The sequence below is a fragment of the Chrysochloris asiatica genome, unplaced genomic scaffold (assembly GCF_000296735.1).
Source record: "Chrysochloris asiatica unplaced genomic scaffold, ChrAsi1.0 scaffold00007, whole genome shotgun sequence".
Taxonomy (NCBI): domain Eukaryota; kingdom Metazoa; phylum Chordata; class Mammalia; order Afrosoricida; family Chrysochloridae; genus Chrysochloris; species Chrysochloris asiatica.
The window spans coordinates 39314891-39329848 of record NW_006408525.1 but is presented as its reverse complement, the minus strand read 5'-3'; the positions used below and the strand labels follow the sequence as shown (position 1 = coordinate 39329848).

The window sequence follows — 14958 nt, the reverse complement described above, 5'->3', positions numbered from 1 at the left end:
GACTTGCAGAATGTGCCCTTTGTTGTTCAAATGATTCTATATTCTTGAGTGTTTTTGTGTACATACCCGCCCCCAAAAAACCAACAACAACAGAGGGAATAGAAGCAAATACTGTTGAATGATGATGCGCAGAGGAGATTCTAACCATTTCAATGAAACGGTAAGTGTAAAGCCGATGTTCTCCCGTGTAAACTATCCCTCAATTCACAATAAAAACTTCCAAAAAAAAAAGGTCTTGTGCAGAAGATTTGCCTAATGCAATAGGTCATTTGATTTCTTGGCTACTGCTTCATAGTGGTTCCAAGCAAAATGAACTCTTTGACAACTTCAAGCATTTCTCCATTTATCATGATGTTACTATAACAGACTGTAGATAATGTAAGCCTAATTTCTATATGCACTGGATAGCGAACAAAAAATTCATGTGACTGACATTATTGTGACCTTCATTTTATGGTGGCGACCTGGAATGGAATCAGACAGTCTGCCAGTAATATCATATGCAAATAAAATTTTGCTACAGATAATTCAAAAACGGTTGCAGCAGTACACTGATAAGGAACCATCATAAATTCAAGCCAGATTCAGAAAAGGGTGTGAGACAAAGGACATCATTGCTGGTACCACATGGATTTTGGCTAAAAGCAGAGAATACCAGAAAGATGTCTAGCTGACTTTTATTGGGCATGCAATGATACTCAATTATGTGGATCATAACACATTAAGGTAATATTTCAAAGAATGGAAATTCCAGAACATTTCATTGTGATTATGCAGAATCTGTACACAAGCCAAGAGGCAATTATTCAACCAGGACAAGGAAATGCTGTGTGTCAGGGTTGTATCCTTTTGCCATACTTTTTCACTCTGTATGCTGAGCAGATAAGCTAAGACTTTTGGTCTACAAGATGAAAAAGAATGTGGCATCAGGATTGGAGGAAGACTCGTTAACAACCTACGATATGAAGATGGTACTACCTTGCTTGTTGAAAGTGAAGAGGACGTAAAATACTTACTGATGAAGATCCAAGACCACAGCCCTCAGTATAGTTTGCACCTGAATGTAGATCCCCAAAATCCTCACAAATGGACCAATAAATAACATCATGGTAAATGTAGAAAAGATCGAAGTTGTCAAAGACTTCATTTTGCTTGGATCCACTATCAGCACTCATGGAAGCAGCAGTCCAGAAATCAAACGACATGTTACATTAGCTAAATCTGCTGCACAAGACCTCTCTAAAGTGTTCAAGAGCAAAGATGACAGTTTGAGGACTAAGATACGCCTGCCCCAAGCCGATGTATTTTCAATAGCTTCATATGCATGTGAAAGTTGGACAATGAATAAAGGAAGATTGTAGAGGAATTGATGCCTTTGAGTTAAGGTGTTGGAGAAAAATATTGAAAGTACCATGGACTCCCAGAACAACAAACAAATCTGTGTTCCAAGAAGTGCAGCCTGAATTCTCCTTCAAAGCCAAGATGGCAGGATTTCATCTCTTATATTTCGAACATATTATCAGGAGGGACCAGTCCTTGGAGAAGGACATCGTGTTTGGTAAAATGGAGGTTCAGTGAAAACAAGGAAAATCCTCAACAACCTGAATTGACACAGTCGCTGCCACAATGGGCTCAAACATAACAACAATTGTGAGCACAGTGAAGGACCAGATAGCGAAGGACCAGTTTTGTTGTTCATAACGCTGCTGTGCGTCGGAACCAACTGAACAGCACCTAACAACAAAGCCACCATCTCTTTGTCCAGTACACAGACAGTGCTGGATTCTATCTGGACCTTGGGATTCTGGGAAAGGCAGTGATTAAAGGCATTCCCTCAAATTGTATATTGTGAATAACCTCCCATCCCATATGACTTAAATAAGGTTCACCCAGGTCCCCTGGTTTAGCCACAAGGTCAGACTCAGACCCTCCATATTCCCATTCCTTGCTCATAAATGAGTAAGCAAATTGTTTGCCCGGACTGATCAATCAGAAACAAAATGCTTATTAACCAAACTTCTGGGTAAGCTTTCCCCCTTCCTCTAGGTCCCTGAACTTTGCTCTCCATGCATATTAGAGCCTACACCCTAACCCTCGTGGAGAACAGACCGGTTCAGCTAAAAATATCCTGATTTCGCTCTGTGATGTCACAGTGTCATCCCACTTCCCCACACCTGGGGTTTTCCTAACCTCAATTCAAACAAAGATGCTTTTCCCAAACTCCACCCACATCCAAACAGCCCTCTACCCACATACCTTATGGTCTGAGTATTCTCTCTGTTATAAAACAATTCCCTCCCCTATTGAATAATCTATCTCCTCCTTTTCTTTCTGGATGAAGCTTCTCCTTATCAAAGGCTGAAGTGGTTTTTATTTGACAATAGTCACCCTTGCCAAGACCTGGTCCCCCATTCAGGTTCAATGTGCAGTCCCAGAGTCTATAAGGATTGGCTGCTTTGTGGCCGGTACCCATTCTAGCCTTGCCTTCTGCTTAGGAGACCTACTCCAAGCATTAGTCTTCAGCGCTAAAAACCCAAGCACTGAAGAAGTTTTAGGGTGGGTTGTCTGCACGCCCAAACCCAGAATAGAGTCCAAAGAAGGAGCAGGCACAAGCCCCGGCGTTGTGTTTCCAGTTAACCCAGTTGGTTGCTAAACAAAAGGTTGAAGGTTCAAGTCCACCCACAGATATAGGTAGGCCAGGAGAGATCTACTTCTGAAAAGGCAGTGAAAGCCCTGTCGAGCACAGTTCTACTCTGGCACACATGGGAGTTGGCTTTATTGGTGGTTTTTACTGTGGAGTCCTGGTGTGGTGCTGTAAGGGTAAGCACTGACCCACAAGGAGACTGCTGTGAGTAAGAACCAGCACAAAGAAAACCAGTTTCTAGTTTACACACCTATTGTATATCATAAATATCCTACCCAATGCCATGGAGCTGATTCCTGCTCATAGCAACCTTGGGAAGGGTTTCCGAAGTTGTCCATCTTTACGGAAGCAGGAAGCCTCATCTTTCTCCCACAGAGTGGCTGGTGGGTTTGAACTGCTGACCTTGTGGTTAGCAGTCCAGTGCTTACCCTACAGCTCCACCATGGGTCTCTACCACAAATAAATTGTTGTTGAGTGCCACCGAGTCAGCTCCAATTCATAGCAACCCTGTACAGGGTTTCCAAGTTGGTGGATTTGAACCACTGACCTTGCAGTTAGTAGTCCAGTGTTTATCCTACAGTGCCCCCAGGGCTCTGTATCTTAAATATAGGTTTACATATGTCCAAGGAGTCCTGGTGTGGTGCTGGATAAGCATTTGACTGAAAGGTCAGTTTGAGCCACAAGGTCAGCAGTTCAAACTCACCAGAAGTTCCTTGGAAACCCTACCCAGCGTCGCTACGAGACAGAACTGACTTGATGGCATTTAACAGCAACAACAACCTATGCCCATAAGCATAAGTTTAGGACTAGGAAGCCACACTCTAGTTATACTTTTGACACACAGATCCTGTTTGTTGTTGTTGTTGTTATTGTTGTTGTTAAGTGCTGTCAAGTCAATATTGACTCATAGAGACCCTGTATAGGGTTTCCAAGGAGCAGCTGGCGAACTTGAACCACCAATCTTGCAGTTCAAACCAACCTTGCAGTCCAGCGCATTAACCCACAGTGCCACACAGGACGTATTAGCAGTGAGGTCATGAAGGAGAAAGGACCACAGACCCAGGGCCATTTCTGCTGACACTCAGAGAAAAGCAAATGAGTCAGGATGCTGGTTCCTAAAGAAATCAGCAGGAAAAGTTACAAATACCAACTGAGCTAGGTGTGACGGTCAGCTTAATACCTACTTCATTCATACTTCAGCAACCCATCACCTCTGTCACATGACCAGATTGTCAGCCCATCTGTCCGCCTTTGAACTGATTCATTAACTAGTTAAATTATCCAGTTAATTAACCTGAGATGGCAGAAGTCAACCTCCAAAGTGGGCATCTGGTAGCATAGTGGTTACGAATTGGGCTGCGATCCGCAAGGTCAGCAGTTCAAAACTACCAGCTGTTCCGTGGGAGAAAGATGAGGCTTTCTGCGCCCATAAAGATTAACAGCCTCGGAAACCCTGTGCAGGGTCACTATGAGTCAGAATAGACTTGACGGCACGTAACCACCACAGCATGGAGTCTGGTGTGGCGCTGTCAGCAGTTCAAATGCACCAGCTGCTCCTTAGAAACCCTATACAGAGTTGCTGAGTCAGAAGTGACTCGATGATACTCAACAACAACATGGAGTTCAGGGGTGGCACTGTGGGTTAATGCGCTGGACTGCAAGGTCTGTTTGAACTACAAGGTTCATGGTTCAAACTCTCCAGTCACTCCTCAGAAACCGTACACAGGGTCATTATGATTTGGAACTGGCTTGACAGCCCTTAACAGCAACAACAACATAGAGCCCTAGGATGGGGGTATAGGGTAAGCACTGGACTCCTAACCACAAGGTTAGTGTCTCAAACCCAGCAGCCACTCGTTGGAAACCCTCTACAAGGGCTCTATGAGTCGGAACCAACTGGACAGCACTTAACACCCACACGGTCGCATTTATCCATGAGTGGAGTCCATGTTTGATTCTGCACAAGAAGATTGTCACACCACCTGGGTTGGGGAGTGTCCCCCCATTTAGACTAAAGTGTGTGAAAAATACCCGGCAGTGGTATGGGGGTCAGGACCATGAGTGCTTGTCCCTGAGGTCAGTGCCACGCTGAGTACACATGACCACTGAGCAAACAGCCACAACCTGTCAGAGGACACAAACCAGCAGCCCTCACGCATGTAGGATCTGTTGGGGACACACCGTGCTCGGGGTTTTGGTTCTGGTTATTTTTAATTTGCGGTCATGACTAATACTGAAAGATCACGTGATTTCACAGAAGACCCAGGCATCTTGTCTCCCTTGTAAACGGGCAGAGCTGACCGTATCTGCTTACATTCCACCAAGCCACAGGCAGTTGGAACTAGGTAGTGGCTGTCCCCAGTGGTGATGGTTTTGCTAAGTGCCATCAAGTCGGTTTCGACCCATCATAACACTGTATAGGGTTTCCAGGGAGCGGATGGTGGGTTTGAACCACTGATTTTGCGGTTCACACAGACCTTGCATTCCAGCACATTAACCCACAGCACCACACCAGCACTCCACTGACAGGACAAACTCACCACAAGGCACATGCCCTAAAGCCTGATTCCCACCTTAAGGTTATCTACTTAAGCCCTGTCTTAAAAGAAGGCAAGACAGCAACGTGCTAAAGTGTGAGTGTGACAAGATTTGCCTTTCATACTTTGGACATGTAATTAAGAGGGACCAGTCCCTGGACATCATTGCTTGGTGACGTAGAGGACCAGCGAAAACCAAGAAGACAGAGACTTGAGTTAAAGGGTTGGCACAGTGGCTGCAGCAATGGGTTCAAACCCAGCCAGGATTGCGAGGCTGGCACAGGACTGGGCAGTGCGTGGGGTCGCTGTGAGTCAGAACCGACTCGATGACACCAAACAACAACAGCATCTGTCCCTGTGGTACTGGCATCTGTTAACCCCTTGTGGTAGATGGAATAATGGTCCCCAAAGAGAATGAGGTCCTATGTCCTGGACTGGGGGAATGTTACCATAGATGGCAAAAGGGGCCTGGCAGCTGTGCTTAGAGAAGGGTCCTGCAATACAGCTGTCATCAGAGAGGCAGAGAAAATGACAAAAGGACCAAGCAAGCTGAGTCTGAAGGAAGCAAGGCCTGATTCTCCCCGGGGCCTCCGGAGGGCACCAGCCCAGCCAACACCTTGGTCTAGTTCCATACACTCATTTCTTCACTTCTGAAACAGAGCCGGTTTCCATTTTAACCACTAAGTGTGTGGTGGTGTGATACAGCAGCTACAGAAAGGAATCTACTTGCTAATGGATGAATTCAACAAACACTCTGCATGCCCAGGTCACTGTGGACAACATTAGAGGGAGTGAGGAGATGGTCAGCGCCAGGCTAGCCTTCAGCCCCCAGGAGCCCGGGACACACTGTGGAGCTTTCAATCCAGGCCTGGAGTTTCCAAGGGGACAGTTGTTTCAGTTTATTCAGTGGAGACACACATGCCCCCATCTTTGCTGACCATGCCAGGGCTTTGAGGGAGAGCTGGGGCTAGGGGGCATGGAGGATGAGTGCTTTGGGCCCTTACCTGGCATGCTGGATGAACTGGGTGGCTTTCTCAGCATACTTCTGTGCCAGGCTGCTCAAGTTCACTGGCTGTTCAACAATGGTGAGATCTTCGTACAAAGGAAGGGCCACGTCTGTGTAACAGGCCCTCTCAGGATTCCTGAGTGGAAACCACACAAAGTAAGCTATTTATTTCCACACCCTAATGTAGGATCAGTACTGCAATGCTAACCACAAGGTTGGTGGTTCAAACCCACCAGCCGCTCCTGGGAAATCATATACAGAGTGGCTATGAGTCAGAACCCACTCGACGGCACTTCACAACAACAAACAGTGGTATACAGCAGAAGCCAAGTATTTTAATGCCACGATGCATATAAATAGAAAACACTTAACAGCCTGCTCCAAATGCTTGTTCGGATCTGCCATTTCCTCCAAGCGGAAAACCAACTGTGAAAGCTCCTTCCGTTCCCTTTCCATCACTGTTTATGCTCCGTGGACAAGCTGCCAGTTCCACAGAGCTGCCAAAACACTTCTCACAGACTTGAACGCTGGAGATGTTACTGCCCCCATTTTTCAGGGAGACAAACTGAGGTCTAAACAGGCTACACTCCTCAAGTCACATCTCCTAGCCAATCAGTGGACTCATCCCTGGTGTTTTCCACTGCCCTGTCTAAATGAGATGAAAAGGAGCCCTAGAGGCTCTGTAGGAGAAGCGCTGGCCTGCTAACTTCAAGGATGGCAGTTCAAACCCACCAGCTGTTCCTTGGGAGAAAGATGAGGCTATCTGCTCCTGTAAAGATTTACAGCTGTGGAAACCCCATCCAGGGCCACTGCGGGTCACATTTGTCTCAGTGGCAGGGGGGTTTGGTTTGGTGGATCTGTGGTGTCATCTACCAGCCACTCCAAGGAACAAAGATGGGGCAGTCTACTTCTGTAAAGATTTAGAGCCTTGGAAACATCATAGGGACAGTTCCTTTCTTGCCTTTGTTGTTAGTGTTGTTAAATGCCATCAAGTCAGTTCCGAGGACGCTGTTAAGTCAAATCAACTCAGTAGAAGTCTTTTGTTTTGTAAAAAAAACTTTTATGACATGTGGGATAAGCACTGGACTACTAACTGCAGCAGTTAAAGTCCACCAGCCACTGTGCGAGAGAAAGATGCAGCTTTCTGCTCCCGTAAATATTTACAGCCTCAGGAACCCTATATAGGGTCGCTATGAATCGGAACTGACTCGAGAGCACTTAACAGGATAGTTGGAAGGGGTCCTGGTGGTGACACATGGGTAAAATGCTCAACTGCTAACCAAAAGGTTATCAGTTCAAATCCACAGCCAGTCTGTGGGAGAATGATGTAGAAGTATACTTCCATAGGGAAGCCTTATGGGACAGTTCTACCCTGTCCTATATGGTCACTGCGAGTCGGCATCAGCTGGATGGCAGTCAGATCTCTGCTGTGCAACACTCAGCATTTTTCTAAATCAGCAACTAGTACTTCAGTTGGTGCTAAGTCTGTCAAAAGGACCCACTATATAAGATGGTCTAGGACAGCGTGGTGTCTCCATACAATAACCACAAAGTCTGCGGTTTGAGCCTGCCAGTTGCTCGGCAGGAAAAAGATGAGGCTTTCTGCTCCCATGAAGATTTAAAGTCTCGGAAATCCCATACAGGGTCACTCTGAGTCAGAACAATGCAGCAGCACTTAACTGAACAGGACAATTATAAAGGGTCCTGGTGGCGCATCTGTTAGACACTCAGCTGCTAATGGAAAGGTTGGTGGTTGGTACCCACTCTGAAGCTCTGAGGTATAAAGACCTGGCAAGCTGATACTGTACAGAGTAAGCCCAGGAAACTATATGGGGAAGCCCCACACTGTCACATTGCCATGGGGGGTTGCCAGGTGTCTGATGGCAACCATAGGACAAATTTAATTCCAAACCATGTTTGGAGGATTTGGAGAAACTCTAGCAACTGGAAAAACTGTGGGTTGAACCTCTTCTGGGAAAATCAACACAATCCTGGCTTTGCTGGTCTCAATGAATCTGACACATGGGTGTCCCATCAAAGGCTGAGGGAGCTTGGACAAGGTCACTGTGGTATCGTGAATGACCTAATGTCTCTTCTTAGTCATAGTCTGTAACTCCCACCAAACAACATCTTTGCCTTGCTGGGTCTGGGTGAGAGAAGGTGGGAGGAAACACTTACAGGATGACATGGTTCTGCTCTGGATGGTAACAGAATTCCTTGTAACTACAAAAACTTGGACTTCTAGCCTGGGTATCAAATGAGCCAGCTCAGAAGCAGGAGGGGATCTCACTACCATCAAAGAAGCAGAGTCAAGAGTGGAGTATGTCCTTTGGACCCCAAGACCTCTGAGCATCGAACCTCCTCGACACAGGGACAGAAAGCTGTGACACCGGAGGAGGGACAGAGGAGCAACAGAGCCAAGCGCCAGAGCACGAGACCGCAGCAGGCTGGGAGCAAGTAAAGCGGAGTGGCTTTGGGTAGGAGGTTTGCTTGCAGACGGGGGTGCCTCCAGGAACCTAAGTGAGGGAGTCAGGCTTGATGACCCACGGAGCTAGAGCTGAGGCTTATGGGTGGAGTGAGGTGCCTGTGGGCATTTATCAGTAGCTGACTGGAACAACAGTTCTTACCCTGAATTATAACCCGGTAACTTCCCGAATAAGAAGCTCTGGTAGCGTAGTGGTTACGAATCCGGCTGCGAACCGCAAGGTCAGCAGTTTGAAACTACCAGCTGTTCTGCGGGAGGAAGATGAGGCGTTCTGCTCCCGTAAAGATTTACAGCCTCGGAAACCCTTTTCAGGGTCTCTATGAAACAGACTCGACGGCACTTAACAACAACAACAACTTCCCTAATAAACCCCATAACTGTGACTATGGTGTCTGAATTCTGTGTGGTCATTGCAGTGGATTAGGGGACCCAGTTGAGTAGAGAGGACTATGGGTGCTTCATATTTTTTACAGTACCTAAGTTCTGATGTGGCACTACAGGATAGGCACTTGACCACAAGATCGGTTTAAACCACAACTTTGGTAGTTCAAACTCACCAGCTGCTCCTCAGAAACCCTATATAGGGTCGCTAAAAGTTGGAACCGACTTGCCAGCACTTAATAACAACAAGTTCTCAAAAAAGAGCTCTGGTAGCGTAGTGCTTATGAGTCAGGCTGCTAGCCTCAAGGTCAGCAATTTGAAACTACCAGCAGTTCCATGGAAGGAATATGAGGCTTTCTGCTCTTGTAAAGATTTACAGCCTCAGAAACCCTGTACAGGATCGCTATGAGTCTGAATCGACTCCATGGCACATAACCAACACCACCAAGTTCTCAGAGGGATTCCTGGTACAGCGCTGTAGGATAAGCACTGGACTGCCAACCCCAAGATTGGCAGTTCAAACCCACCAGCTGCTCCTTAGAAATCCCAAACAGTGTTGCTATGAATTGGAATAGAATAGACAGTACTTAACAACAGCTTTAATAAACTGTCAGCGCTGAAGTTTCCAAAGTATCATAGCATGGATGTGCCCACACCCTCTTCCAGTACAGGCGGACAAACAAGGTAATGATGGGTAGATGCTAGCATACATTATTGTTACTCTCTGTTGATTGTCATCAAGCCGGGCTCCAAGTCACAGTAACCCAGTGAACAAAGGAACGAAATACTGCCCAGTCCTGCGATAGCCCAAGGATTCGTTTTCAGATAGGACCATTGAGACCCATGATGTTTCATTGGCTGCTTTTCAGAAGTGGATTATGAGGCGTCTGTTCCTAGTCTGTTTTAGTCCGAAAACTCCGCTGACACAGTTCAGCATCATAGTCACACACAGGAAATCCAGGAAGTGAGAATTCCACCACCGAACCACAAATGCCTCTCAAGCATACACTGGTGCTCATTGAAAATCAGAGCCCTGGAGCCCTGGAGCCCTGGTGGCCCTGTAGGATAAGCACTGGACTGCTAACTGCAAGATCGGTGCAGCAGGAAGATGAGGCTTTCTGCTCCCATAAGGATTGATAGCCTCAGAAACCCTACACAGGGTCGCTAGGAGTTGGAATTGACTAGTTGGCAAAGGCCTGGGATTCTGGCTGGCAGAAAACCAGACGAGAAGCTGAGAAGCGAGGAGGAGAAAACAGGTAACAGTGGACCCCTCACAGCGGACTGTCACAAGTTCTGCAGGAATCAAAAGCTCAAAGCTCCAGTCACAGGTAAGCTCAAGGGCTAGAGCTCTCACTTAACGGCATGTGAGAGATAGGGGGATCGAAGCCTGCATTCTCCAGGTTGGTGTGCTCCCCTTCCCTCTCCTAATTCTTGGAGTCCTGGTGTGGCGCTGTGGGTTAATGCGCTGAACTGCAAAGTTGGTTTGAACTGAATGTTGGCAGTTCAAGCTTACCAGCTGCTCCTCAGAAACCCTATACAGCGTCACTATGAGTCAGAACTGACTTGATGGCACTTAACAAGAACTATAATAGGTGCTTGAGTGACAACAAGGACCGACTGGAATAGATGATTGCCAAGGATCTTGTGAAAAGAGAGAAAAGAGAGAAAGGACGATTCCTGAACTCACCAACAATGGCAAATCCTGTTACCTGTGTTGTCATTTTCAGCGTGTGGTTATTTCATGGCAACCCCACCACCATTTCAGTCTCTCCTTGTTGTTCCCTAAACCAACCCTTTCTCTTCGATTTGATTTTAATGTGGGTTTTCAAAGGGACTGGTCATACATCACTACGGTGATGTTTTGTCTTCAGCCCCAGAGGGCACTTCTCACATGGTACTGAGCCCTCCAATCCTCTGGGTGTCTTATTCAAATGCAGATTCTCAGGGGTGGAGCTAGAGACTCAGCATCTGTCACACCCCTCTCCTCCCTTCCCCACACAGCTCAGGAAAAGGCTTTGAGGACTTGGACTCTGGAAGAAAGAGGCCTGGGTTGGAAGCTCCATCCCACATCTTAACAATTCTGGAAGGAGCCCTGGTGGCACAACATTTAAGTGCTCGACTGCTCACCAAAAGGTTGGCAGTTCGAGCCCACTAGACCGTCCGTGGGAGAACGATGTGGCAGTGTGTGTCTGTAATGATTACAGTTAGGAAATCCTATGGGGCAGTTTTGTTCAGTCATGTGGAGTCTTCCAAGAATGGGAATTGACTCAACAGCGTGTAACAGCAACACTGGTTCCCGTGTGACGTGTAAAATAGAGTAAATACCTGCCTAACACAATGTGTTCTTGTCATTCTTGTGAATGACAAGAACACCGCGTGCTGGAACCTAACAGCATCTCAATAACGGACCATTTTATATTAACTAGTTTTTTGTTAATGAGTCAGCAGAGACTCACCTTCTCCAAGTGGTCTCCACACCTGTGGCCTCTCAGTGCTGGCCTTTCTGCACAAGAGGGGCACACGGCCACGTGGCTTTACGACATGAATCAGGCTGTGATGATGACTGTCCATAATGGTACTATATGGAACATGCAATGTGAGATCCAAAAATGAAAGCCCTTTAGTCCTTTCACTTAACAGAACCTTTGGTCACACTTTGACCTATTGTCTTTTCATCTCTCTTGATAATAAAGATATGGGGAGAGATGTAGTTAAGATCATACTGTCATTCCTGGTTTTGCCTGGTGTGGTGCTGTAGGACCAGCACTAGACTGCGAACTACAAAGTCAGAGGTTCAAGTCCACCAGCTACTCCTTGTAAACCCTATTCGGGATCACTGTGAGTTGAAACTGACTTGACGGTGCTTAACAACAATAACTATAGCATGAGGGAATGTGATGGCTGCATGTAGGATACACACTGGACTGTGAACCACAAGGTTGGCGGTTTGAGCCCAAAAGCCACTCTGTGAAAGAAAGATGAGCCTTTCTACTCCCACAAATATTTGCAGACTCAGAAACCCTATTCAGGGTTGCTACTCCACGGCACACCACCACCACCACCACCACCACGAGACCCATGGTACTTGTACATAGCCTAAGAGGCAATCATTTAAACAGAACAAGGGGATACTGAATATTTAAAATCAGGAAAGGTGCGTATCAGGGCAAATAATCTAAGAAGATGGATTGTATGAAGAAGAACATGGCATTGGATTGAGGAAGATTTAGCAACAACCTAAAATATGCAGATGATACAACTTCCTTTACTGGAAGCCCAGAGGACTTGGAATACTTACTGATGAAGATCAAAGACCACAGCCTTCAGTATGGATTGCTCCTCAATGTAAAGAAACCAAAAATCCTCATAAATAGACCAATAAATAATATCAAGATAATTGGAGAAAAGATTGAAGCTGTCAAACAAAGACTTCATTTTACTTGGATCCACAATCAACATTTATGGAAACAGCAGTCTAGAAATCAAACTGCATACTGCAATAGGCAAATCTGCTGCACAAGACCTTTTTTTTTAAGTATTCAAGAACAAAGAAGTCAGTTTGAGGACTAAGCCATGGCATTTTCAATAGCCTCATATGCACGTGAAAATTGGACAGTGAATAAGGAAGATCGTAGAAGAATTGGTACATTTGAGTTACGGTGTTGGAGAAGAATAGTTAAAGTACCATGAACTACCAGAATCTGTGTTGGAAGAAGTACATTCAGAATGCTCTTTAGAAGCCAGGCTATTCAGACCTCGTCTCTCATACTTCTGATTTATCATCAGGAGGGACCAGCCCTGGAGAAGGACATCATGCTTTGTAAAGTGGAGGGTCAGTGAAAAAGAGGCAGACCCCCAACGAGATGAGAGGGCACAGTGGCAGCAGCAATGGGCTCACATGTACCAGTTGAAAGGCTGGTGCAGGAGCGAGCAGGGTTTCATTCTGTTGTGCATCAGGTCCTATGAGTCAAACCGATAGGATGGCACTCAACAACAACAATAATTATAGCATATGAGTACCCATTCCATAGATTAGATTCTTACAGATAGCACTGCATTCCAGGCCAGCTTTCTCAGGAGGGGGTGAGCCTGGCAGGCAGCCGTGGGCCCTTTTCCTCTGTCCCTCCATATGTCCAGAGTCTGAGCCAGGTGAGTAGTCCAGGAGCAAAGTCAATATGCAGAGGAGGGGAGGGACCCACTGGTGTGAATCTTGGCAGTACTAGGCTCCCCCTGAGCTGAGCTAACCAGGGCAAGGGACCTGGAAAATTCCTGTAGAATTCCGCTGGCTTCCTCTGTGCTAACAGTTTGCTTGTGCTCAGTACAAACAACACATTTACATTTGCACAAAATACACACCTGCCTTACTTATTCTCTCATTTATTTATTTCTAAGGAGCTCTGGTAGAGTAGTGCTTATGAGTCAGGCTGCTGACCTCATGGTCAGCGGTTCAAAACCACCAGCAGTTCTGTGGGAGAAAAGATGAGACTTTCTGCTCCCGTAAAGATTTGTTGTTGTTAAGTGCCGTCGAGTCGGTTCCAACCCATAGCAACCCTGAACAGGGTTTCCGAGGTACAGCCTCAGAAACTCTATGAAGAGTCACTATGAGTCGGAACCGATTCCACGGCACATCACCACCACTTACTTCTGATGGACTGCCTTCTGAAGATGGCCATTTGTTCCAGAGCCCATAGCAAACGCCTTGAATAAACCAAAAAAGTTAAAAATAAACACAAACCTGTTGCAACAGGATTGACTCCTGGCAACCCCACATGTGTCCGAGTAGAACTGGACTCCACAGGGTTTTCAGCGGCAGAATTTTCTAAAGTAGATTACCAGGACTTTCTTCCAAGGAACCTCTGGGAGGACTCAAACCTCCAACCTTTCAGTTAGTAGCTGAGCACATAAACTCTTAGCACCACATCCTATTTCTTACCTTAATGGTCCACTTCGAGGTGGACAAGCTGGACAAGGAGGGTGGTTGTAGCCCGGATCATCAGTACAGCCCATATCATTGCTGTAGGGAATTCCAAAGTAGTGATCAAAACCTAGAAAAGAGGCAACCAGTTAGCACCTCATTTGGCTGCTGTATTCTCTACCTGCCTGCATGCTGACAGAAATTTAATTTCCTATGATTTAACACTACAGTGTTATAGAGTATGTAATTAAAGGAGGATTTTATTCAAATTCCTTTGTAACGTGCCATACATACACAAAAAAAATCGCACTTTTTTGGGTTCTCTGGCTGTGAGACTAGAGTTGCAAAACATCTCTTGAGTTAACCCAGACTGGCAGGAAGTGAAGTGAATGACATTTCCAGGGTGGTGAGTAAACAAATCGAGGATCTGGGGCAAATTGACTGCGTGCAAGAAACTTCAAGGGACACAAATAAATCAACCCTTTCCTCAACAGACTTGCCATCTGAAGGGGAAGTGAGGTGAATAGATTAATCCAGGAGGCTGATAGATAAAGCAGCCAGAGAGAGGAGCATTTTTGGAAGCCAGGACAGTGTTTCAGCCGAAGACAGGCACAATGCATTGTACTGCCATCTGCAGATACTGAGTCTTTACAAATGGAAGGCTTGGGGCAACCCTGCTTAGGGCAAATCTGCCGGTGCCATTTTTCCAACTGCATGTGCTTACTTCATTCTCTGTGTCACACGTTGGTCATTTTTACAATGTTTCAGACTATTTCATCAAACTATTGCACACTTCACAGACTAGCGTCTTTTGCATGGGGAAATAAAAAAGTTGGGGTGAAATTTCTTTGTTGTTATTACAGTGAATCTTTAATATCTCCAAGAGATACCTGTAATCTACAGACTTATGAAATAAACAGTATCATTATGAGTAATACACTCCCTTAAGTAACAATTACATGAGACCAAATGGTCAACAGTTACCCCAAA

At 46.0% G+C, this 14958-nt stretch overlaps 1 protein-coding gene across 1 annotated transcript in view; it reads right to left on the bottom strand.

Annotated features, from left to right (window-relative positions):
• ARSG (arylsulfatase G) overlaps positions 1 to 14958 on the bottom strand; it is a 94839-nt gene that overhangs the window by 55182 nt on the left and 24699 nt on the right. The window contains exons 4-5 of the mRNA XM_006833736.1: positions 13987 to 14098; positions 6186 to 6323 (exon numbers count right to left, since the gene is read on the bottom strand). Coding sequence (XP_006833799.1) covers positions 6186 to 6323; positions 13987 to 14098 — 250 coding nt within the window. The remainder of the gene's footprint in view (positions 1 to 6185; positions 6324 to 13986; positions 14099 to 14958) is intronic.